Below are 22254 nucleotides of genomic sequence, written 5' to 3'. Positions count from 1 at the left end.
TCAGATTGTGCCCCCTTGTTCTTGTGTTCACTTTCCTGAACAATTCTGAAATAGTCCCAAAGGTGCTTTTTCAAGAGGCAACTGGGCTTGTTTGGTTTTTCTTTGAAGACATTTTATTTCTCATCCAAGAAGCTGAAATAGCTACTACATATCCTCTGTTAGTTCTTTTTAAATGCATTCTTCAGAACACATGATAGGACGGATCCATCCATACCCTTGTTAGGGAATAACAAAGTTTGAAGGGGCTTTGGAGGTATTCTAGTCCAATCTCCTGCTTAGGCAGGAAACCCTACACCAGTGATGGTTAACCTTTTTTTCCTTGGGTGCCGAAAGAGAATGGGCCCCCATCCATAATTCAATGCTTGGGGAGGGTGAAAACTGCTTCCCCCGCTCCATATAAGCCCTCTGGAGGCTGGAAACAGCTTGTTTCCCAACTTCTGGTGGTCCCAGTAGGCTCGTGTTTCATCCTCCCCGGACTCCAAAGGCTTCCTTGGAGCCAGGGGTGTGTAAAAACGCCCCTCCCCATCCCCTTGGAGGCTCTCTGGAAGCCAAAAACACCCTCCCAGAGCCTTTGTGCAAACCAAAAATCAGCTGACTGGCACACACATGCATGTTGGAGCTGAGCTAGGGCAACAGCTCATGTGCCAGCATATATGGCTCTGCGTGCCACCTGTCGCACCCAGGTCATAGTTTCGCTATAGAAACATAGACACATAGAAGTCTGACGGCAAAAAAAGACCTCATGGTCCATCTAGCCTGCCCTTATACCATTTTCTGTATTTTATCTTAGGATGGATATATGTTTATCCCAGGCATGTTTAAATTCAGTTACTGTGAATTTACCAACCACGTCTGCTGGAAGTTTGTTCCAAGGATCTACTATTTCAGTCAAATAATATTTTCTCATGTTGCTTTTGATCTTTCCCCCAACTAACTTCAGATTGTGTCCCCTTGTTCTTGTGTTCACTTTCCTATTAAAAACACTTCCCTCCTGGACCTTATTTAGCCATCACTGCCCTTACACCATTTCAGACAAATGGTTATCCAATCACTTCTTTAAAACTTCCAGTGTTGGATCATGTGACCCTTTGGGAAATTGCCAACCTTGCCCAAGAGCTATAATCTTTTTGTAAAAGTTTCTGTGAACTGCAGTGGTGTAGTGGCTAGAGTACAGTACTGCAGGCTACTTCTGCTGCCTGCAGTTTTGACTGTTCAAACCTGACCGGGCTCAAAGGTTGACTCAGCCTTCCATCCTCCCAAGGTTGGTAAAATGGACCCAGATTGTTGGGGGCAGCAGGCTGCCTCTGTAAATCGCTTAAGGAGGGATGTAAAGCACCATTAAGTGATATATATAACTCTTAAGTGAGTTTGCTATTGCTATTTTGTGGCTCCAAGATCCCCAATCGTTAAGTCTCTCCTCTCTTTTTGGCAGGCACCCGGAACGCCGTGTTAAACACCGAGGCGCGCACCGTAGAGGCAGATGTGCTAAGCCGCCGCTGTGTGATGATCCGGCTGATGGACTTCTCATACGAACAGTATCAGAAAGCTCTTCGACAGTCAGCCGGCGCCGTGGTGATAATCTTGCCGCACAACATGGCATCGGTGCCTCAGGATGTCATCCGGGTGAGTTTCCTGTTCTGAGTGCGAATCACAGGGCTAAATCTAAGTTGGACGTTGGCAACCTTCCTCCTGCGGTGTAGCCTTTTGCCGTGTGTAAAGCCATCTACCGCCATCTTTTTGTTAGAATTCTGCCGGATACTTGAGCCATGTCACCAGGCTGGTTTTCTTCATAATACAGGCAGTGATGGGCTACTACGGGTACTGTCAGGTATGCAGAACTGGTAGAAAATTTTTGATTTTTTTTTCTTTTTTTCCCTTCTGGGCTCTGGCTAAGTTTTTCCTATCGCAGTTAATGAGGTTGAATGTGTATAATTTTAGAAGAGCTGTGTGTGCGTGCGTGTGTGTACATACACATACAGTTTATATAGTAGATAATGCATATTTTTGTGTGCCTGTGTGTAATATGTCTGTACACATATAGCATATACGCATAGAATGAAATAGTATACAGTGATACCTCGTCTTACGAACTTAATTGGTTCCGGGACGAGGTTTGTAAGGTGAAAAGTTTGTAAGATGAAACAATGTTTCCTATAGGAATCAATGGAAAAGCTATTAATGCGTGCATGCCCAAAACTCACCCCTTTTGCCAGCCGATAATAAATAAATAAATAATAAATAAACAAATATCTGTTTATTTGTTTGTTTGTTTGTTTGTTTGTTTGTTTGAAGCAGTAGTAGTGACCTGCAGATGGGCCTGTGCACTCGCTTCGGCTCTATGCCATCCTAGTTAGCCATGTTTTTAAGCCATGCGCGTGCGAGCGAAGGCTGCGCCATTACTCATCTTAAAGTGGCCAAGTTTAAGAAAAAACTGGTGTGGTGGACTCTGCAGCCTCTTCAGAAGGTTGGCCTTAATGACTCCTTCCAGCTCCATCCCATGAAGATAAGCCTTGCCCTTCTTGGCAATGCTGAGGCTGATTCCCTGTTCTTCTCTCCCGAAGCAATTCATGGACATTGAGCCAGAGATGTTGGCCATGGAGACCATAGTGCCCGTCTACTTTGCCAAGGAAGACGACGAGCTGCTCTCCATCTATGAGCAGACCCAGGCCGCTTCGACATCGCAGGGCTCGGCTTCGGCTGCCGAAGGTCAGTGTTTTGGGAAAGTTTGGTTGGGATTCGCCTCTCCCCCGGTGTGGACCTCTCCAAAAGATGTATTGACCGGTGGCCTTTCAGTTCAGGACATAGAAACATAGAAGACTGACGGCAGAAAAAGACCTCCTGGTCCATCCAGTCTGCCCTTATACTATTTCCTGTATTTTATCTTACAATGGATATATGTTTATTCCAGGCATGTTTCAATTCAGTTACTGTGGATTTACCAACCATGTCTGCTGGAAGTTTGTTCCAAGGATCTAAGGACTAACCTCAGACAAAGATTAAAAATAAACATTGTTAAATAATTAAAAAATAATGCATTAATTTAAAAAGAAGGCCAAAATCAGATAAACCCAAAGGGCATATGGATTGGACCACTGGGTCTTTTTCTGCCATATGTTTTCTATGCTTCTGTCCTTTTTTTAAAAAAAAAGATTGAATAGGCTTCTTTTTGAATTGCATAGGATACACTCTTGTCTTAAATGTGTGACTTGTTTTAAACTGACGTTTGGCCTCTGGATCCAAAAATAACCACAGTTTTTGTCTATCATGTCAACTTTTTAAGCTACAGGATACCCTCAAAAGTCATACAAATAGAATAGAATAGAATTTTATTGGCCAAGTGTGATTGGACACACAAGGAATTTGTCTTGGTGCATATGCTCTCAGCGTACATAAAAGAAAAAGAGACATTTGTAAGAATCATGTGGTACAACACTTAATGATTGTCATAGGGGTCAAATAAGCAGTGAAGAAACAATCCATATTAATAAAAATCTTAGGATACAAGCAACAAGTTACAGTCATGCAGTCCTAAGTGGGAGGAAAAGGATGATAGGAATGATGAGAAAAACTAGTAGAATAGAAGTGCAGATTTAGTAAAAAGACAGTGTTGGGGGAATTATTTGTTTAGTAGAGTGATGGCATTCGGGGAAAAACTGTTCTTGTGTCTAGTTGTCTTGGTGTGCAGTGCTCGACATTTTGAGGGTAGGCGTTGCAACAGTTTATGTCCAGGATGCGAGGGATCGGTAAATATTTTCCCCGCCCTCTTTTTGACTCATGCAGTATACAGGTCCTCAATGGAAGGCAGGTTGGCAGCCATTGTTTTTTCTGCAGTTCTGATTGTGCATATAAAGGAAACAAAGTAAAAACTTACCAAATATAGTGTTGACAGAGAATAATTTTATTCATACAAAGGCTATAATAGTTAGTGCAAGTTAAATTGTGTTCATACAAATAGTTGTTTTTTAATCGAATGCTAATTATATTAAGGTAAAGAAAATTGCTTAAAGCTTTTTCTGGAGTGTTTAATTTGTGGACATTCTCGCTTGATGCGCCAACAATAGTCAGCCATCATATGTACATCCCATCTGCCTTGATACTGTGCCTCCATGACTTTCAAATCTTGGTGGAATCGTTCACGCTGCTCATCACTGACTGCAACAAGATTTTCCAGGAAGTTAGCAAGAGGGCTATGTAAAAAATGCAATTCGATGCTCATGTTGCCTAATTAACTATACAGTGATCCCTCGATTTTCACGGGGGTTGCATTCCCAGACTGCCCGCGAAAGTTGAATTTCCGCGAAGTAGAGATGTGGAAGTAAAAACACCATTTTTGGCTATGGACAGCCAAAAACTATCCCCGCGCACCCTTTTCCAAGGCCGCACAAGGAGCCGGGCTTGAAGTTGGGGGCGGGGAGCGATGAAAGTGCGGAGGCCGGCAAAGACTGTTTTGAATGTCGGCCGCCCCCGCCCCCTCAGCGCCTCCGGTCCCCTCGCCGCTACCCCCTGCCCGCCCGATCCGCCCATCTCACCGGCTTTCTTTGGGCATGGGTCCTCCTGCAGCAGCGCTGGCGGCTACGGCTTCTTGTCCTCCTCATTCGGCCTATCTGAGCGCTTTGAGAATGCCCGCCCCGCCCCTCTCGCAGTCCCTTAGCTGAGAGTGCTTTCGTCCCAGCTGTCAGCGAGGGGGCTGCAGGAGAGGCGGGGCAGGCGTTCTCATAGAGAGAGAGCAACAGACAGAGCGAGATAGAAAGGCGAGAGGGAGAGAGAGAGAGGGAGAAAGAGAGAGAGAGAGAGCAAGAGGGGGGAGAGTGGAAGAGAGAGAGAGAGAGAAATGATAGAAAAAAGGGAAGAAAAAAAGAGAAATGAGAAAATGATTGAAGCAGAGAATGACAGAAAAGAGAGAGAAAGAGAAAGAGAAGTGACTCTTGGTGATGACGTATGACGTCATCGGGTGGGAAAAACCGTGGTATAGAAAAAAACGGTGGAGTATTTTTTAATTAATTTTTTTTTAAACTGTGGTATAGCCGTTTCGCGAAGTTTGAACCCACGAAAATCGAGGGATCACTGTATTATATATATATCAGGGGCAGAGAAAAAACTTGATGTGGTAGAAGAAAACTAACTACAGTTTTGAATCCAGCATGCCTAATTAACTATAAAAAAGCTAAAAAATCCAACTCAGCAGAAATTGTGTTACAAATTGTTCCCCAGTGATATAGGTAGTCCTTGACTTATGACCGGTTGCTTAATGACTATTCAAAATTACAACAGACCTCAACAGGGCTACTTACAACTCTGATTCTAAGTTCCAACAACCAGCCACCACCCTTGCAGTCCCACGATTGCATTTGACATAGTCTGCAACCAGCCGACATTCACAGTCATTTGCAGTGTTGCAGTTTATGCAGGGTTTTTTTTTTGCCACAAACTGGCATTTGTTTTCAAATTCTGCTGAAACACCCCCCCCCTTCACTATGGACAATGGACTTACTTAATGGCTCCGATCATTCACTTTGATCACCACAAGAAACATGATTTATGAACATATCTCAGGGACCGCCTTCTGCTACACGAATCCCAGCGACCAGTTAGGTCCCACAGAGTGGGTCTCCTCCGGGTCCCGTCAACTAAACAATGTCGCTTGGCGGGACCCAGGGGAAGAGCCTTCTCTGTGGCGGCCCCGGCCCTCTGGAACCAACTCCCCCCAGAGATTAGAATTGCCCCCACCCTCCTTGCCTTTCGTAAGCTGCTTAAAACCCACCTCTGCCGCCAGGTATGGGGGAATTGAGATACTCTTTCCCCCTAGGCCCTTACAATTTTATGCATGGTATGTCTGTATGTATGTTTGGTTTTTATAATAATGGGTTTTTAACTGTTTTTAGTATTGGATTATTATTATATGCTGTTTTATTATTGTTGTTAGCCGCCCTGAGTCTGCGGAGAGGGGCGGCATACAAATCCAATAAATAAATAAATAAATAAATAGTTCTGAGCTCCACAACAGTCATAGGTCAAAGACTATTGTATCTGCAGGAGTTCAGCGGGGAAGCATTTGCAATGCATATAGAAGCTCTTGAGGCCAGCACATGGGACTTCTGAATCAGGGGACTCTTTGCTGCATGTAGAAGTGCCACACTTCTACACTGGTTAGAAGCAAATTCGTGGGCTGTCCATTTCTTATAGAACCAGTAGTAAACTGCGGGTGACGTCACAGAGCTAAATTGTCAGTGCTGGTCTATTGATGGTGCCATCTTTTTAATTTATTTTATTTTGGGAATTTTTTGCTGAGTTTTTGACACTGCGCCTGCACCACCATTTTGGTTTCAACTTCCCCCCCCCCACTATTTTTTGCTGTTTTTTGCAAGTTACTGAGCATCCCAATTTTGATCTTGTGGCCATTGTAAAAGGTCACAACTGTGACAAATTGTCCTAGGACACTTTTTTCAGTAACGTTGTAACTTTGAACAGTCACCAAATGAATGTCATGGTTTGTCACCTTTGGGACAGCCATGACCTGGATGACTTGATAACCTCTACAGACATTTAGCTCTACAATTGGGGATGAACACCCTTTGAATGGTGTGGGAGTAGGGATGGATTTCCAGGTGAAACAACACCTTCTCAGGTAACCTTGAAGATACAGACAAACCTCCAGGTGGCCTCAATGACCCTCTCAAAAGGGTGCAAATGACCAGCTGTCTGCAAGGAGTATAAGTCCTTCCCTTCCCCACCATCCAGTCAGAGCTGAAGAAGCTTCTTGGATGAGAAGCGAAACATTTTCAAAAGAAAAACCAAAGTCCAGCTGCCTCCGGAAAACACCTTTGGGTCAAGACCTACCTGTATTAACACCTGTCTTTTAAACCCTGTTTTTCCTTCCTAGTCCTTTTGCACACCGCAACAGCCAACGGCTTCCAGATGGTGACCAGTGGAGCTCAGAGTAAAGCCGTCAACGACTGGCTCATCACAAGTATAGAAGTGAGTTTTGGAGCTTTTTGTTGTGCAGGGTGCACTTTTTTTTCTCACTCGGGGTGCTGCCTACGATTTGCAAACCCACCATCTTCCCAGCATCCGCCCTTGGGCCTTGCTTAGCTGCTTTGATATCATTCAAAAGCACGTCAGCCAGGGTGCTGGCCACTTGGGTGGCTTATAAATCTAATAAATTTAAGGAGTGTTGGCTTGTCTCGGTTTAGCTAGGCTATGAAACCTTCGACAACACCGAGCCAGGTTCTTAAGTAGAAAAGTTTGTAAGTAGAAGCAATTTTTCCCATAGGAATCAATGTAAAAGCAAATAATGCGTGCAAACCCATTAGGAAAGAAATAAAAGGTCGGAATTTGGGTGGGAAGAGGAGGAGGTAGAGGAGGAGGAAGAGGACAGTCGCTGCTCAGAGCAAAGGGAGCTTTTCTTTTCTCTGGGTGCTGGCAGAGGTTTATACCCTTTCCAAGCACCCCGAGAAAGGAAAACGCTCTGTTCACTCTGGACTGCCAAAGCCTCCTTAAGCGCCACCGAAAGGCTCCTCTGGCAGCCCAGAAAAGCCTGAGATGGCTGGGATTAAAGGGGGAATGGCAGGAAAATGGCCGGGCCTTCACGCCACTCTCAAATCTCCTGGGAAATTTTTCCAGACTCGGGTTCTTAAGTAGAAAATTGTTCTAAAGAGGCAAAAAAATCTGCAACACCCGGTTCTTATCTAGAAAGGTTCTTAAGTAGAGATACCACTGTACAATGTAAATAAATGAAATATTTATGTCATTGTTGGCTTGTCTCGGTTAGCTAGGCTATTAAACTTTCGACAACACCGAACAGAGAATTTTAACAGAGCGTGGAGGTGTGATAAAGCCAAGACACAGACTTAGTTAAATAAGTATTATTTACATATAAACAAAATATAAACAATCCAGAATAAGCACGAAGCAAATACAGAATAATAAGCACTGAGCAATTACAAGATAGAAGCACAAAGCAAAATACAATATAGATAATAAGCACGAAGCTAATACAAGCACGAAGCTTAAACACAACTCCCCCATCTCTCAGGCAAAATTAAAAGAAGTGACTGAGCAGAATAATGAGCTTTTATAGCTTCAATGAGGAAGTGAACTCTTTGAGTGCACATTAACTCTTTCAGTACAAGTTTGGTACAAGTTTACAATATGCAGTTTACAATGGAAATCCCTAACAACCATGTACCCTCTACTAACAAGGAGCAATTGGAAGGAAGGCGTTTGGTTCCATTTTTGAAGCCAAAGTCTTTGGAGAGGGGCGGCATAGGCATCCAATTAATAGAATAAATAAATAAAATAAAGCAACAGAGGACAAATGCTTGAGCACTGATGGTGAACCTATGGCACAGGTGGCACGCTAAGCCATATATATGAGGGGATGCGATGCTCCTGGTGATTGGCCCAAAGCGACCAAGCCGGGTTTCCTGACTAAGGTAGGACTAGAATTCAATGTTGCCTGGTGATTGGCCCAAGATCACCCAGGAGGCTTTCATGCCTAAGGCAGTACAGTGGTACCTCGACATACGAGTTTAATTCGTGCCAGAGCCGAGCTCCTATGTCGATCAATTCGCATCTCGAACGAATGCATTTAGATTTTGCTTTTCGCGCCGAGATAACTGGAAACATGGAATTCTTGCGCCACCTAGTGGACGCTCGGCTCGTATCCCGAATTTGAGCTCGGGTGTCGAACAGAAATTTTGCTCGCATCTTGGCTTGTAACTTGGAATACAGTGATCCCCCGCTCGTTGCGAGGGTTCTGTTCCAGGACCCCCCGCAACGAGCGGGTTTTCGCGAAGTAGCGCTGCGGAAGTAAAAACACCATCTGCGCATGTGCAGATGGTGTTTTTACTCCCGCAGCGCTAGCGAGGAGCCGAAGATTGGGGGCGGCGCGGCTGTTTAAAAATGTCGCCGCCGGCATGGGGGGCTTCCTAGCAGCCCCCCAAACCCGGGTTGGGGGTCCGGGGGGTGCTGGCAAGCCCCCCATGCCGGCGGCGACATTTTAAAACAGCCGCGCCGCGCTGGCTGTCGGCGCTTTCGAGCTGAGTCCCGGAGCGAATTCGCTCCGGGACTCAGCTCAAAAGCGCCGACAGCCAGCGCCAGCGAACGGCTTCTCCGCGCTGGCTGTCGCCGCTTTCGAGCTGAGTCCCGGAGCGAATTCGCTCCGGGACTCAGCTCCAAAGCGCCGACAGCCAGCGCCAGCGAACGGCTTCTCCGCGCTGGCTGTCGCCGCTTTCGAGCTGAGTCCCGGAGCGAATTCGCTCCGGGACTCAGCTCCAAAGCGCCGACAGCCAGCGCCAGCGAACGGCTTCTCCGCGCTGGCTGTCGCCGCTTTCGAGCTGAGTCCCGGAGCGAATTCGCTTCAGGACTCAGCTCGAAAGCGGCGAGAATGAACGGCGTGGGCGGGCGAAGGGCGGGCGGCAGCGAGGAGTTTGCGTGGGCGGTGGGGAAACTCCTTGCTGATGCCCGCTGCTCGCCCTCCCGCCAGCAAGAGGGGGAAGACCCAGGGAAGCCGCCCAGCAGCTGATCTGCCGGGCGCCATCTACACATGCGTGCCCATAGAAAAAAAAGGGCACACATGCGCAGATGGTGTTTTGACTTCCGGGTTGAAAAATCGCAAATGACCCTGTTCGCAATGGTCGGGGACGCAATAACCGGGGTATTACTGTACTCGCGTGTGGAGCAGCTCGTATCTAGAGGTACTACTGTACTAGGACTCCCAGACTCCTAGTGATTGGACCAAAGTGACCAACCAGACTTTCGTGCCTAAAATGGGGCTAGAACTCACGACTCCTGGTGATTGGCCCATGGTCACCCAGCTTTCTTTCGTGCTTAAGGGCAGCCCATACTAAGCCAGGTTTGTATTTTAAAACACACTTATCCCCTTTTCAGCAAATTTAAAGCCCTTTATATATCACAGATGTCAATCTTAAAGAGGAAATGTATCTTGTGCTGATGTGGGTGCGAAGATTTTGCCGCAACTCTTTATTTTACCTCTTTCCTTGCAAGGGGCGGCTGACAGGCCTGGGAGGAGAAGACCTGCCTACCATTGTACTAGTTGCTCATTACGACTCTTTTGGAGTTGCACCGGTAAGGACCTGCTGGCAAATGTCTGTATTTTGGCTCAGTCATTTTGAGCTACCTATAGGTTTGTAGTATGTGCTGATTACATTGTTGCCGGTATGTATTTGCTTGCTGGTCAACTTTGCTGTTCAACTCATGTTTATTTATTTATTTTATTTATTTATTAGATTTGTATGCCGCCCTTCTCCGTAGACTCGGGGCGGCTAACAACAAATACCTTCTTTTAATATTAGATTTGTTACATTGTATATTGTTATTATTATTGTTGTGAGCCGCCCCGAGTCTGCGGAGAGGGGCGGCATACAAATCTAATAAATAAAGAAAGGAGAATATTTGTAGCTCGGGGATGAAATGAGGGGTTCTTGCTTGTTTTGCTGCAGATTTGCAGATCCAGATTTCTGTTGCTAAGTGAGACATTTCTGCCGCACGAATCCCAGCGACCGGTTAGGTCCCACAGAGTTGGCCTTCTCCGGGTCCCGTCGACTAACCAATGTCGTTTGGCGGGACCCAGGACAAGACCCTCTGGAACCAGCTCCCCCCGGAGATTAGAACTGCCCCCACCCTCCTTGCCTTTCGTAAAGTTCTTAAGACCCATCTTTGCCGTCAGGCATGGGGGAACTGAGATATCTCCCCCGGGCCTATACAGTTTATACATGGTATGTTTGTGTGTATGCTTGCTTTTAATAATGGAGGTTTTAGTGTTTTTTAAATTATTAGATTGGTTCTTACATTGTCTTTGTTATTGTTGTGAGCTGCCCCGAGTCTACAGAGAGGGGCGGCATACAAATCTAATAAATAATAAATAATAATAATAATTTGTTAACTGAGTTTTGCTCCATTTCCTGCTACAATTGTTAAGTGAATCACTGCAGATGTTGTTAGTGACACAGTTAAGTGAATCTGGGCTCCTCCATTGATTTTGCTTGTCAGAAAGGCGCAAAAGGAGATCACATGACCCCGGGAACGGTGTGACCATCCTAAATAATAAGTGTGAAAAGAGTTCATAAGTCACTTTCTTCAATGCCGTTCTAACTTCAAACGGCCACTAAATGAACTATTGGAAGTTGAGGAGGACTTACCTGTACTTTAATTTGGTCCACCTAGGAAGTTACCGAACTACTTCTCTTCTTTACAAGTGGCCCTTGACTTATGGCCATCGCAGTCACAAGTCATGATGGTTTTTAAAAAGAGTCAGTCGCATGACTGACTTGATTTTGCGACGTTAGCCCTTCAGGATGATTTGCAGGAACCGGGTTTTTATAGAGTGGAAAATCTGTTCTGTTTCTAATCTGAAACCAAACTGTTTATCTCCTGAATGTTCTGCCAAACGCATAAAAAAACCAGGAGTGTTTTACTTAGTCTAGGTTTGGGAACGAGGAGTGTCTCATGGCCGGGCGGCTTGTGTATATCCTGTGCTGTTCCTCTGCTTGACCCCTGTGCTTCTGTGCCTCTTTGCTTTGCCCTCCTCCCCCCCCTCCCCCCAATGTCCCATTGCTGAGTAAACCCACCCCCAATCCTTGTTTCTCTCCTGCTTTCACTTCTCCTATGTAATTTTTTATGTATGATATGACTGTATGTATGTTTTTTTATATATTGGGGTTTCTTGTTTTTTAGACTTTTTAAATGTATTATTGTTATTTTAGACTCTTAACTATTTGATTTGTTATTATATATTGTTTTCATCATTGCTGTAAGCCGCCCCGAGTCTACGGAGAGGGGCGGCATACATAGAAACATAGAAACATAGAAGTCTGACGGCAGAAAAAGACCCCATGGTCCATCTAGTCTGCCCTTATACTATTTTCTGTATTTTATCTTAGGATGGATATATGTTTATCCCAGGCATGTTTAAATACAAATTTAAACATGCCTGGGATACAAATCTAGTAAATAATAATAATAATAATAATAATAATAATAATAATAATAATAATAATAATCCCAGTCAAGATTCGGCCTGGGGGGCCCTGATTTGGGTTTTTCCCTCTACCATGGACACAAATTATTATTATTATTATTATTATTATTATTATTATTATTATTACATAGAAGAAACATAGAAGTCTGACGGCAGAAAAAGACCTCATGGTCTGACGGCAGAAAAAGACCTCATGGTCCATCTAGTCTGCCCTTATACTATTTTCTGTATTTTGTCTTAGGATGGATATTATTATTATTATTATTATTATTATTATTATTATTATTATTATTAAGATTTGTATGCTGCCCCTCTCCATAGACTCGGGGTGGCTCACAGCAATAATAAAAACAATGTACAACAAATCTAATATTTAAAAATATCTAAAAACCCCTTATTTAAAAAGCAAGACATACACACAAACATACCATGCATAAACTATATAGGCCTGGGGGAGATGTCTCAATTCCCCCATGCCTGACGGCAGAGGTGGGTTTTAAGGAGTTTACGAAAGTTTACAAATGACATGATAACAGTCTTCCAATATCTCAGGGGTTGCCCCAAAAAAGAGGGAGTGAAGCTATTCTCCAAAGCACCTGAGGGTAGAACAAGAAGCAATGGATGGGAACTAATCAAGGAGAGAAGCAACCTAGAACTAAGCAGGGGGTGGGACTAGGAAACTTTCAAGGTCCCTTCCAACTCTGTTATTCTGCTATTTTGAGTGTTATGGCATATAAAAGTAGATAGAATTTAAATGATAATGATTTCAGCCATGCAGGCCACAATGTCCTTGCCTTTCGTAAACAACTTAAAACCCACCTCTGCCGCCAGGCATGGGGGAATTGAGATCCTCTTTCCCCCTAGGCCTTTACAATTCTATGCATGGTATGTATGTATGTATGTTTGGTTTTTATATTAATTGATTTTTAATCATCAATACCAAATTACTATTGTACACTGTTTTATTGTCGCTGTTAGCCGCCCCGAGTCTCTGGAGAGGGGCGGCATACAAATCCAATAAATAAATAAATAAATAAATAAATGTAAAAGAGATGTGAAGGCTCTAGAAAGAGGGCAGAGAAGAGCAACAAAGATGATTAGGGGACTGGAGGCTAAAACATATGAAGAAAAGTTGCAGGAACTGGGTATGTCTCTAGTTTAATGAAAAGAAGGACCAGGGGAGACATGATAGCAGCCTTCCAATATCTCAGGGGTTGCCACAAAGAAGAAGGAGGCAAGCTATTCTCCAAAGCACCTGTAGAACAAGAAGCAGTGGGTGGGAACTAAATGGACCATGAGGTCTTTTTTCTGCCGTCAAACTTCTATGTTTCTAAATAAGGAGAGAAATTTCCTGACAGTCAGAACCATTAATCAGTGGAACAGCTTGCCTCCAGAAGCTGTAAATGCCTCCAACACTGGAGGTTTTCAAGAAGATGTTGGATAACCATTTGTCTGAAATGGAATAGGGCAGTGATGGTGAACCTTTTTTCCTTGTGGTGCGCACGTGTTCCCACACCCATAATTCAATGCCCACACCCCTACGCAGGCACGCGCAACCTTCCTCCCCTGCACATGCGTGCCTGACACACACACACACCGTTTTTTAAATAAGTAACATGCTTATTAAGTGGATCTGGCTTTCCATATTGACTTTGCTTGTCAGAAGGAGATCGCCTGACCCTGGGACATTGCAACCGTCATCAATGTGAGACAATTGTTGAGTATGCAGATATAGGTCCCACGGGGCTAGCACTGATGATGTTACCCAGTTAGGATAATAAAACGTGTGCAAGAAAACCTCCAATCCTAGGTATTCACAGAGCACTCATTTCAACCTCCACGGACTGCATTGGCTACCAATCTGTTTCCGGGCACAATTCAGAGTGTTGGTTATGACCTATAATTAGAATTTTAAGATTGTTCTTTAAGGTATAATTGGATTATTATTGTTTCCTGTTTTTCTGTACATGCTGTGAGCCGCCCCGAGTCCTCGGAGAGGGGTGGCATATAAATCCAATGAAAGAAAGAAGGAAGGAAGGAAGGAAGAGGAAGGAAGGAAGGATGTAAGGAAGAGAAAAAGAGAAAGAAAGATGAAGAGGGAGGGGAGACAGAAGGAAAGAAAGAAGGATGAAGAGGGAGGGAGGGAGGAAAGAGAAAGAAAGAAAGAGAAGGGAGGAAGGAAGGAAAGAGAAAGAAAAGGAAGAAAAAGAAGGAAGGGAGGAAGGAAAAAACAGGAAGAAAAAGAAGGAAGAAAGAAAAAGAAGGAAAGGAGGAAGAAAAGAAAGAAAGAAAGAAAGCCCTACATGGCATCAGACCAGATTATCTACGAGACCGCCTTCTGCCGCACGAATCCCAGTGACCGGTGAGGTCCCATAGAGTTGGCCTCCTTAGGGTCCGTCAACCAGACAATGTCGGCTGGTGGGACCTAGGGGAAGAGCCTTCTCTGTGGGAGCCCCGGCCCTCTGGAATCAGCTCCCCCCAGAAATTAAAATAGCCCCCACCCTCCTTGCCTTCTGAAAGAGCTTAAAAACTCATCTTTGCCACCAGGCTTCAGACTTTTAGATCTTCCCCCTGATCAGTGAATGTTTCAAGTATGATTGTTGAATGATTGGTTTGATAGGTTTTCCTTTCTTTTAATAGAATTTAATGGTTGTTTTTAATGTAGTATTAATTGGATTTATATTATTGTTCTGTTTTTGTATATGCTGTGAGCCGCCCCGAGTCCTCGGAGAGGGGCCGCATACAAATCCAATTAAATAAATAAATAAACAAACAAACCTTGAACTACAGATGTTCTCCTTTATGGGTCCTGCTCTATAAAGTTCCCAATTCTGCCTGCTCAGCCTTGGCTAAGACCCCTTCTTTTACCCTCCCAGTGGCTGTCCCACGGGGCTGACTCCAACGGAAGTGGGGTCGCGATGCTCTTAGAACTCGCCAGGTTGTTCTCCCGCCTCTACACCTACAAGAGGACCCACGCCGCGTAAGAACGGGATCGGCTTTGGGGTAGGGAAACCTGCGCACGAGGCAAGGTTGGGGGGGGGGGCGCACACGATCCAATGGAAACCTGCCCATTGCCCACGGTCTCTTTCTCCGCGCAGGTACAACTTGCTGTTCTTTGCATCCGGAGGTGGCAAGTTTAACTACCAGGGGACGAAGAGGTGGCTGGAAGACAACCTGGACCACACAGGTGTGATGGGGATTACTGCATTCTTTGATATGCTTGGGATTTATGGAGGTTTCGGCTTTGCTTATGAGATAGTCAAACAGCTGAGAAGGGGCTGTCGGGATAGAAGCCTTGGCATAATAAGGGTTTTAGTTGTTTTAAGATTGGATTGTTACATGCTGTTTTTATCACTGTTGTTAGCCGCCCCGAGTCCACGGAGAGGGGCGGCATACAAATCCAGTAAGTTAGTTAGTTAGTTAGTTAATCAATCAATCAATCAACTAACTTACTTACTTACTTACTTACTTACTTACTTACTTACTTACTTACTTACTTACTTACTTACTTACTTACTTACTTACTTACTTACTTACTTGATTTGTATGCCGCCCCTCTCCGTGGACTCGGGGTGGCTAACAACAGTGATAAAAATAGCATGTAACAATCCAATGCTAAAACAACTAAAACCCTTATTAATTAATTAATTAATTAATTAATAAACAAACAAACAAACCTGTTTTAAGTAGCAGAAGAGGTCATAACTTGGCTTCTTATACTTATTTATGAGCTGGATGCCATTCCTCGCTTTTCATTTTTCAATGGCTTATTCCTTCAATTCAGTTTTTATGGCTGCCCATCTCGCCCAGGTGACTCTGGGTGGCTGACGATAGGTTAAAGTGGTGGGATTCAATATTTTTTTTTACTACTGGTTTTGTGGATGTGGCTTGATGAGTGTGAGTGTTGCTTCTCACCCAGGAAGCTTCTTCAGCTCTTCTTCTTCTTGGATGAGAAGGGCAACTGTCTCCGAAGAAAAACCAGAAAGTCCAATTGCCTCTCAGGGGTGTGAAGACACACTTTAGAGACAACCACTATCCGTGAGCTGTATGAGACTGTGGGTTCCTGGGTGCGATTCAAGGTGTCGATTGTCACCTTTGTAAGCAGGGGTCTCCAAACCTTGGCAACTTTAAGCCTGGCGGACTTCAACTCTCAGAATTCCACAGCCAGCAAAGCTTTAAAAAGGGTTTTAAACCCTTCATGGCTTGGCACAGTTTCTCACCGGTGGTTTCTACCTGTTCCTCCAGTTAGACAGGATGGGTCTTATCAGTTTAAGGAATGCAGCTTGATAGGGCTGGGGTGGAGCCTTTCTACTGTAAAACTCACTTTCTGGAACATTCTTCCTGCTGGTCTTTCATAAAACCTTAAAAGACCTGCCTTGTTGTTGCGGACTTGAAGCCCCAAGTGTCTGACATTCGTTCGTTCGTTCGTTCGTTCATTCATTCATTCATTTGGACTTATATGCCAATTTAATTTTTAAAAATATATTTTTATTGATTTTATAATGTAAAACACACACACACAACATATAACAAGTGCTCAGTGATTAGGGCCCGCCACCAGACAACATTCATACCCCTCCACCATTTTGTATATATCATTTTAACTCAAGAGCAATATATCTATTTACATATTATATTTACAATATATCGATATACATATTATATCGGACCAGAATATCTCCGGGACCGCCTTCTGCCGCACGAATTCCAGCGACCAGTTAGGTCCCACAGAGTTGGCCTTCTCCGGGTCCCATAGACTAAACAATGTTGTCTGGCGGGACCAAGGGGAAGAGCCTTCTCTGTGGCAGCCCTGACCCTCTGGAACCAGCTCCCCCCAGAGATTATAATTGGCCCCACCCTCCTCGCCTTTCGTGAGCTCCTTAAAACCCACCTCTGTCGTCAGGCATGGGGGAATTAAGATACTCCTTTCCCCCCAGGCCTATACAATTTATGCATGATATGGTATGTCTGAAGGTCAGCGGTTCAAATCTCATCACTGGCTCAAGGTTGACTCAGCCTTCCATCCTTCTGAAGTGGGTAAAATGAGGATCCGGATTGTGGGGGCAATAGGCTGGCTCTGTTAAAAAAGTGCTATTGCTAACATGTTGTAATCCGCCCTGAGTCTAAGGAGAAGGGCGGCATAAAAATTGAATGAATGAATGAATAAATAAATAAATAAATAAATGTTTGTGTGTATGTTTGGGGTTTTTTTTTAGTTATTTTAAATATTAGATTTGTCATACGCTGTTTTATTATTGTTGTTAGCCGCCCCGAGTCTATGGAGAGGGGCGGCATACAAATCTAATTAATTAATCAATCAATCAATAAAGTCATTCCAATTTATTCCTTGTAGCTTGGTCTCGAATTCTACTGACCATATAACGTCCCATCAGTTCCCGCAGATCAGTTTCATTGGCCAAATTCATCCTCTTATCCATAATCTCAAACTGAATATGATCCACCGTGTACCGATACCAGTTTTGTATTGTGCATTTTGTCGCATCCTTCCAGCCTAGGACTATTACTGCCTGAGTGCTTTCTATCGCTGCTTCGTTTATTTCTCTAAATTCTCCCATCTCGTTCTTTTTAAGTAATACCGCCATTTCCTTTGTAATTGTCCATCATATATTTAACATCCTATTAATGTCCTCTTGCAGTTTTTTCCAAAAGGTCTGCACTACCGGGCATTCCCAAAACATATGCATAAACACCCCCTTATCTTGACACCCATGCTTAACCTTCTGCTGAAAGTATGCAAGTTGAACAGGTGTGTGATACCACTTGTGTAATATTTTCCTTCTCATTTCCCTAACCCTTGTATTCTTAATTTTCCTTATATTCTCCACTATATTTTTCATCTCTTGCAAATCTACCTATAATTCACTCTGCCATCATTTAGCCAGTCCTTGGATCACACACCTGTCTGCCTGCACGAACATATATTACTTGCTTGCGCCTTGGTGCCCCCACTTTTTTATTATTCTTATACGCCAATTTAAGATATATAGGGGAAGAGCCTTTTCTGTGGCGGCTCCAGCTATCTAGAATCATATCTGCCTCTGCCCAGCAACACTGAAATATTCCGACCCTCTGCCACCCCAGAGATCGGTGTCCCTCCCTCCCCTGTCTCCCGAGCGTCAGGTGGGCCAAATCTGTCATTCACACTACTATCAATCAACTCATCCATACCATATCCCCCCCACCCCCACCCCCCCAATCATACCAGTCATTCCATTCATACCCACAAGTATATGTACCCCAGTCACCCATTATATAAAACCCCAATTATGTTAAAAAAGCAATTAAATTGATAGCAGTATAAAAATAGCAATTTAGAACGATATTAATATTAAAAACACTATTAAAACTGAATAAAAATAACAATAAAAATACAAACATAGGTAATAATGAATAATTCAATTCGATTAGGAAATACGGTCAGCAGCAACTAATAAAAGTGCTAAAGTTCTCAAAGTGCCAAGTTTCCCAAAGTGCCAAGTTTTTCAAAGTGCCAAGTTTTTCAAAGTGCCAAGTTCCTCAAAAGTGCCAAGTTTTTCAAAGTGCCAAGTTCTCAGGGGCAGAGGTTATTCAAAAGTCAAGGATCATTCAGCATCTCTCTCTCTCCCCCCCCCAGACTAGGGAGGGGGGCATCCATGTCTGTAAAACTCTCCCACCATCAGACCTTGATCTACCAGTCCTCCTCCCTTGGCCTCCTTTCAATCTCCTCTCTCCTATCGCAATGGTCGGTCCTCCGTCCGCCAGGTCTCCTCCAGCGCCGAGCGCACCCACCGCACAGCTGCTCGGCGTCTTGGTCTGCCTGGCTGTCAAGTTCGCTCGCTCCACAGCGGCCGCCATCTTCCGAGCCCCAGCTGATCGAGGCTCCCAGCTCTTAACTCTCCCACGGCAAAACCAAGGAGAGGACGCACACACAGGAACCGGACACCGAGACAAGGAACTTTCAACTCACTAAATATGCACACTGGCGTTCAAACTAATTCAAAATTACCTATATTATTGTTGTCATCACCGTAGTCCGGCGGAGCAGCGGCATCCCTCCTTCCTTCCCGCTGCTCTGCCGGAACCGGAAAAGAAAAACCGCCAGCAGCCCCCTCCGGTCCTCAGCTGGGCTGGACTCCTCAGGAGACGCCCAGGTCGCAGCGGCTCTCACCCGCCCCCACGCTGAGCGTCTCGGATGTTCCTCAGCGTTTCTGGCGTCTTGGGGGATCTTAAGTAGCCGCCAGCAGCCCCTTCCGGTCCTCAGCTGGGCTGGACTCCTCAGGAGACGCCCAGGTCGCAGCGGCTCTCACCCGCCCCCACGCTGAGTGTCTCGGATGTTCCTCAGCGTTTCTGGCGTCTTGGGGGATCTTAAGTAGCCGCCAGCAGCCCCCTCCGGTCCTCAGCTGGGCTGGACTCCTCAGGAGACGCCCAGGTCGCAGCGGCTCTCACCCGCCCCCACGCTGAGCGTCTCGGATGTTATATGACTTCTATGCCATTTATTTGGACTTATATGACTTCTATGCCATTTATTTGGACTTATATGACTTCTATGCCATTTATTTGGACTTATATGACTTCTATGCCATTTATTTGGACTTATATGTGATGTTGGTGGTAGTCTTTGACTTAAAACCACAATTGAGGCCAACATTTCTGTGGTCTGAAGTCAACTTTGCCCCATTTTACGAACTTTCTTGCCGCAATTGTTAAGTGATTTGCTGCAGTTGGTAACTTGAGTAACAACGGCCGTTAAGTGAATCTGGCTTCTCTCATTGACTTTTCCTGCCCGAAGGTCGCCAGAGGTGAGGACGTGACTCCAGGCATTGCAGCCCATCGTAAACATGAACTGGTTGCCAAGTGTCTGTATTCTGATCGCATGATCAAAAGGGTCCTATGGCTGAAAACTAGCCAAGTCCCTTTTTGGCAGTTGCCGTTGCAACTTCAAACGTTTCGCTAAGCAAATTGTTGTATGTCGAGGACTGCATGTAATTGTGCGGCCTTCTCTTCATTCCAGATTTCAGCCTGCTGCAGGACAATGTGGCGTTTGTCCTCTGCCTGGACACGCTGGGGAGAGGCAACAGTCTTCATCTACACGTCTCCAAGCCTCCCAAAGAAGGGACGCTTCAGCACACCTTCCTGAAGGAGCTGGAACAGGTAAAGGGGAGGTGGGGTGCCCTTGGGATGAGGGCTGGGGCAGTAGCTGCCTCTTTCCCCAGCCTGGGTTGGTGCATTTCCCTTGTCTCTCTCCTCTGGGAAGCTGCGATAAGGAAAACAATGGAGTGAGCCATGTCTCTTCAGAATAGAATAGAATTAGAATAGAATATATGGAAATAGAATAGAGTAGAGTGGAATAGAAGGAGAGTTGTTGAGGCTACTTGAAGGTTTCGTCTGGGGCCTCAATGACTTTCTAAAAGAATACAAAGGACCAGCTATCTGCAAGGAGTATAATAGAACAGAATAGAATTCTTTATTGGCCAAGTGTGATTGGACACACAAGTAATTTGTCTTTGGTGCAGATGCTCTCAGTGTACATAAAAGAAAATATAGATTTGTCAAGAATAGAACAGAATAGAATAGAATAGAATTCTTTAGTGGAATTGGACACACAAGGAATTTGTCTTTGGTGCAGATACTCTCAGTGTACATAAAAGAAAATATAGATTTGTCAAGAATAGAATAGAATAGAATAGAATTCTTTAGTGGGATTGGACACACAAGGAATTTGCCTTTGGTGCATATTATCTCAGTGTACATAAAAGAAAATATAGATTTGTCTAGAATAGAATAGAATAGAATAGAATAGAATTCTTTAATGGGATTACACACACAAGGAATTTGTCTTTGGTGCATGTGCTCTCAGTGTACAGTGGAACCTCGACATACGAGCAGCTCTACTTACGAGCTACTCGAGATAAGAGCTGGGAGGGGAGCGACATTTTTGTTCGCCTCCCGAGCTCACATTCGGGATACGAGCGCCAAGGAGCTGTCTCCTGAAGCCGAAAGCTAACTTCCGCGTTCGGCTTCAGGAGACAGCTCCTTGGCGCTCGTATCCCGCGTGTTTTAAAAGGTTGCAGCCGGCCTGGGGGGCTCGGGGGGGTGCTGGCAAGCCCCCCAGGCCGGCTGCAACCTTTTAAAACACGCACGCCGCTTCGCAGCTGTCTCCTGAAGCCGGAACGCTAACTTCCGCGTTTGGCTTCAGGAGACAGCTGCAAAGCGGCGCGCGTGTTTTAAAACGTGGCAGCCGGCCTGGGGGGCTCGGGGGGAAGCCCCCGAGCCCCCCAGGCCGGCTGCCACGTTTTAAAACACGCGCGCCCCTTCGCAGCTGTCTCTGAACGCTAACTTCCGCGTTCGGCGGCAGCGGGTTTTTTTGTTGTTGCACGGATTAATTGATTTTACATTGTTTCCTATGGGAAACAATGTTTCGTCATACGAGCGTTCTGACTTACGAGCCTCCTTCCGGAAGTCTCGTAAGTCGGGGTTCTACTGTACATAAAAGAAAATATAGATTTGTCAAGAATAGAATAGAATTCTTTAGTGGGATTGCACACACAAGGAATTTGTCTTTGGTGCATGTGCTCTCAGTGTACATAAAAGAAAATATAGATTTGTCAAGAATAGAATAGAATTCTTTAGTGGGATTGCACACAAGGGATTTGTCTTTGGTGCATATTGTCTCAGTGTACATAAAAGAAAACACATTTGTCAAGAATAGAATAGAATAGAATTCTTTAGTGGGATTGCACACACAAGGAATTTGTCTTTGCTGCATATGTTCTCAGTGTATATAAAAGAAAATATACATTTGTCAAGAATCACAAGGTAAAACACTTAATGATTGTCATAGGGTACAAATAAGAAATCAGGAAACAATAAAAATCTTAAGGATACAAGCAACAGGTTACAGTCATACAGTCATAAATGGGAGGAGATGGGTGATAGGAACGATGAGAAAAAATTAGTAGTAATAGTAGTGCAGACTTAGTGAATAGTTTGACAGTGTTGAGGGAATTATTTGTTTAGCAGAGTGAGGGCGTTCAGGGAAAAACTGTTCTTGTCTAGTTGTCTTGGTGTGCAGTGCTCTGTAGCGACTTTTTGAGGGTAGGAGTTGAAACAATTTACATCCAAGATGCGAGGGGTCAGGAAATATTTCCATAGCCAGCATGCTACTGTAGTCCTTGCTTTACATCTCTAATGTAGCCCATGATGGTCATAAAGCAAGTCATTATGTAGCCAACTCAGTTGTATGGGGTGGTCTTTTT

The 22254-nt window shown here is 44.6% G+C and overlaps 1 protein-coding gene across 4 annotated transcripts in view; it reads left to right on the top strand.

The window, feature by feature from the left end:
* Window positions 1-22254, top strand: part of NCLN (nicalin) — a 48548-nt gene that overhangs the window by 10900 nt on the left and 15394 nt on the right. For all 4 annotated transcript variants that reach the window (XM_070744695.1, XM_070744681.1, XM_070744671.1 and 1 more), the window contains exons 2-8: window positions 1433-1623; window positions 2562-2706; window positions 6881-6975; window positions 10006-10086; window positions 14875-14978; window positions 15097-15185; window positions 20010-20149. In XM_070744695.1, coding sequence (XP_070600796.1) covers window positions 1433-1623; window positions 2562-2706; window positions 6881-6975; window positions 10006-10086; window positions 14875-14978; window positions 15097-15185; window positions 20010-20149 — 845 coding nt within the window. The remainder of the gene's footprint in view (window positions 1-1432; window positions 1624-2561; window positions 2707-6880; window positions 6976-10005; window positions 10087-14874; window positions 14979-15096; window positions 15186-20009; window positions 20150-22254) is intronic.

The sequence above is a fragment of the Erythrolamprus reginae genome, chromosome 1 (assembly GCF_031021105.1).
Source record: "Erythrolamprus reginae isolate rEryReg1 chromosome 1, rEryReg1.hap1, whole genome shotgun sequence".
Taxonomy (NCBI): domain Eukaryota; kingdom Metazoa; phylum Chordata; class Lepidosauria; order Squamata; family Dipsadidae; genus Erythrolamprus; species Erythrolamprus reginae.
Note: the sequence above shows the minus strand (reverse complement) of the source record. Positions and strands in the feature narration are given on the sequence as shown.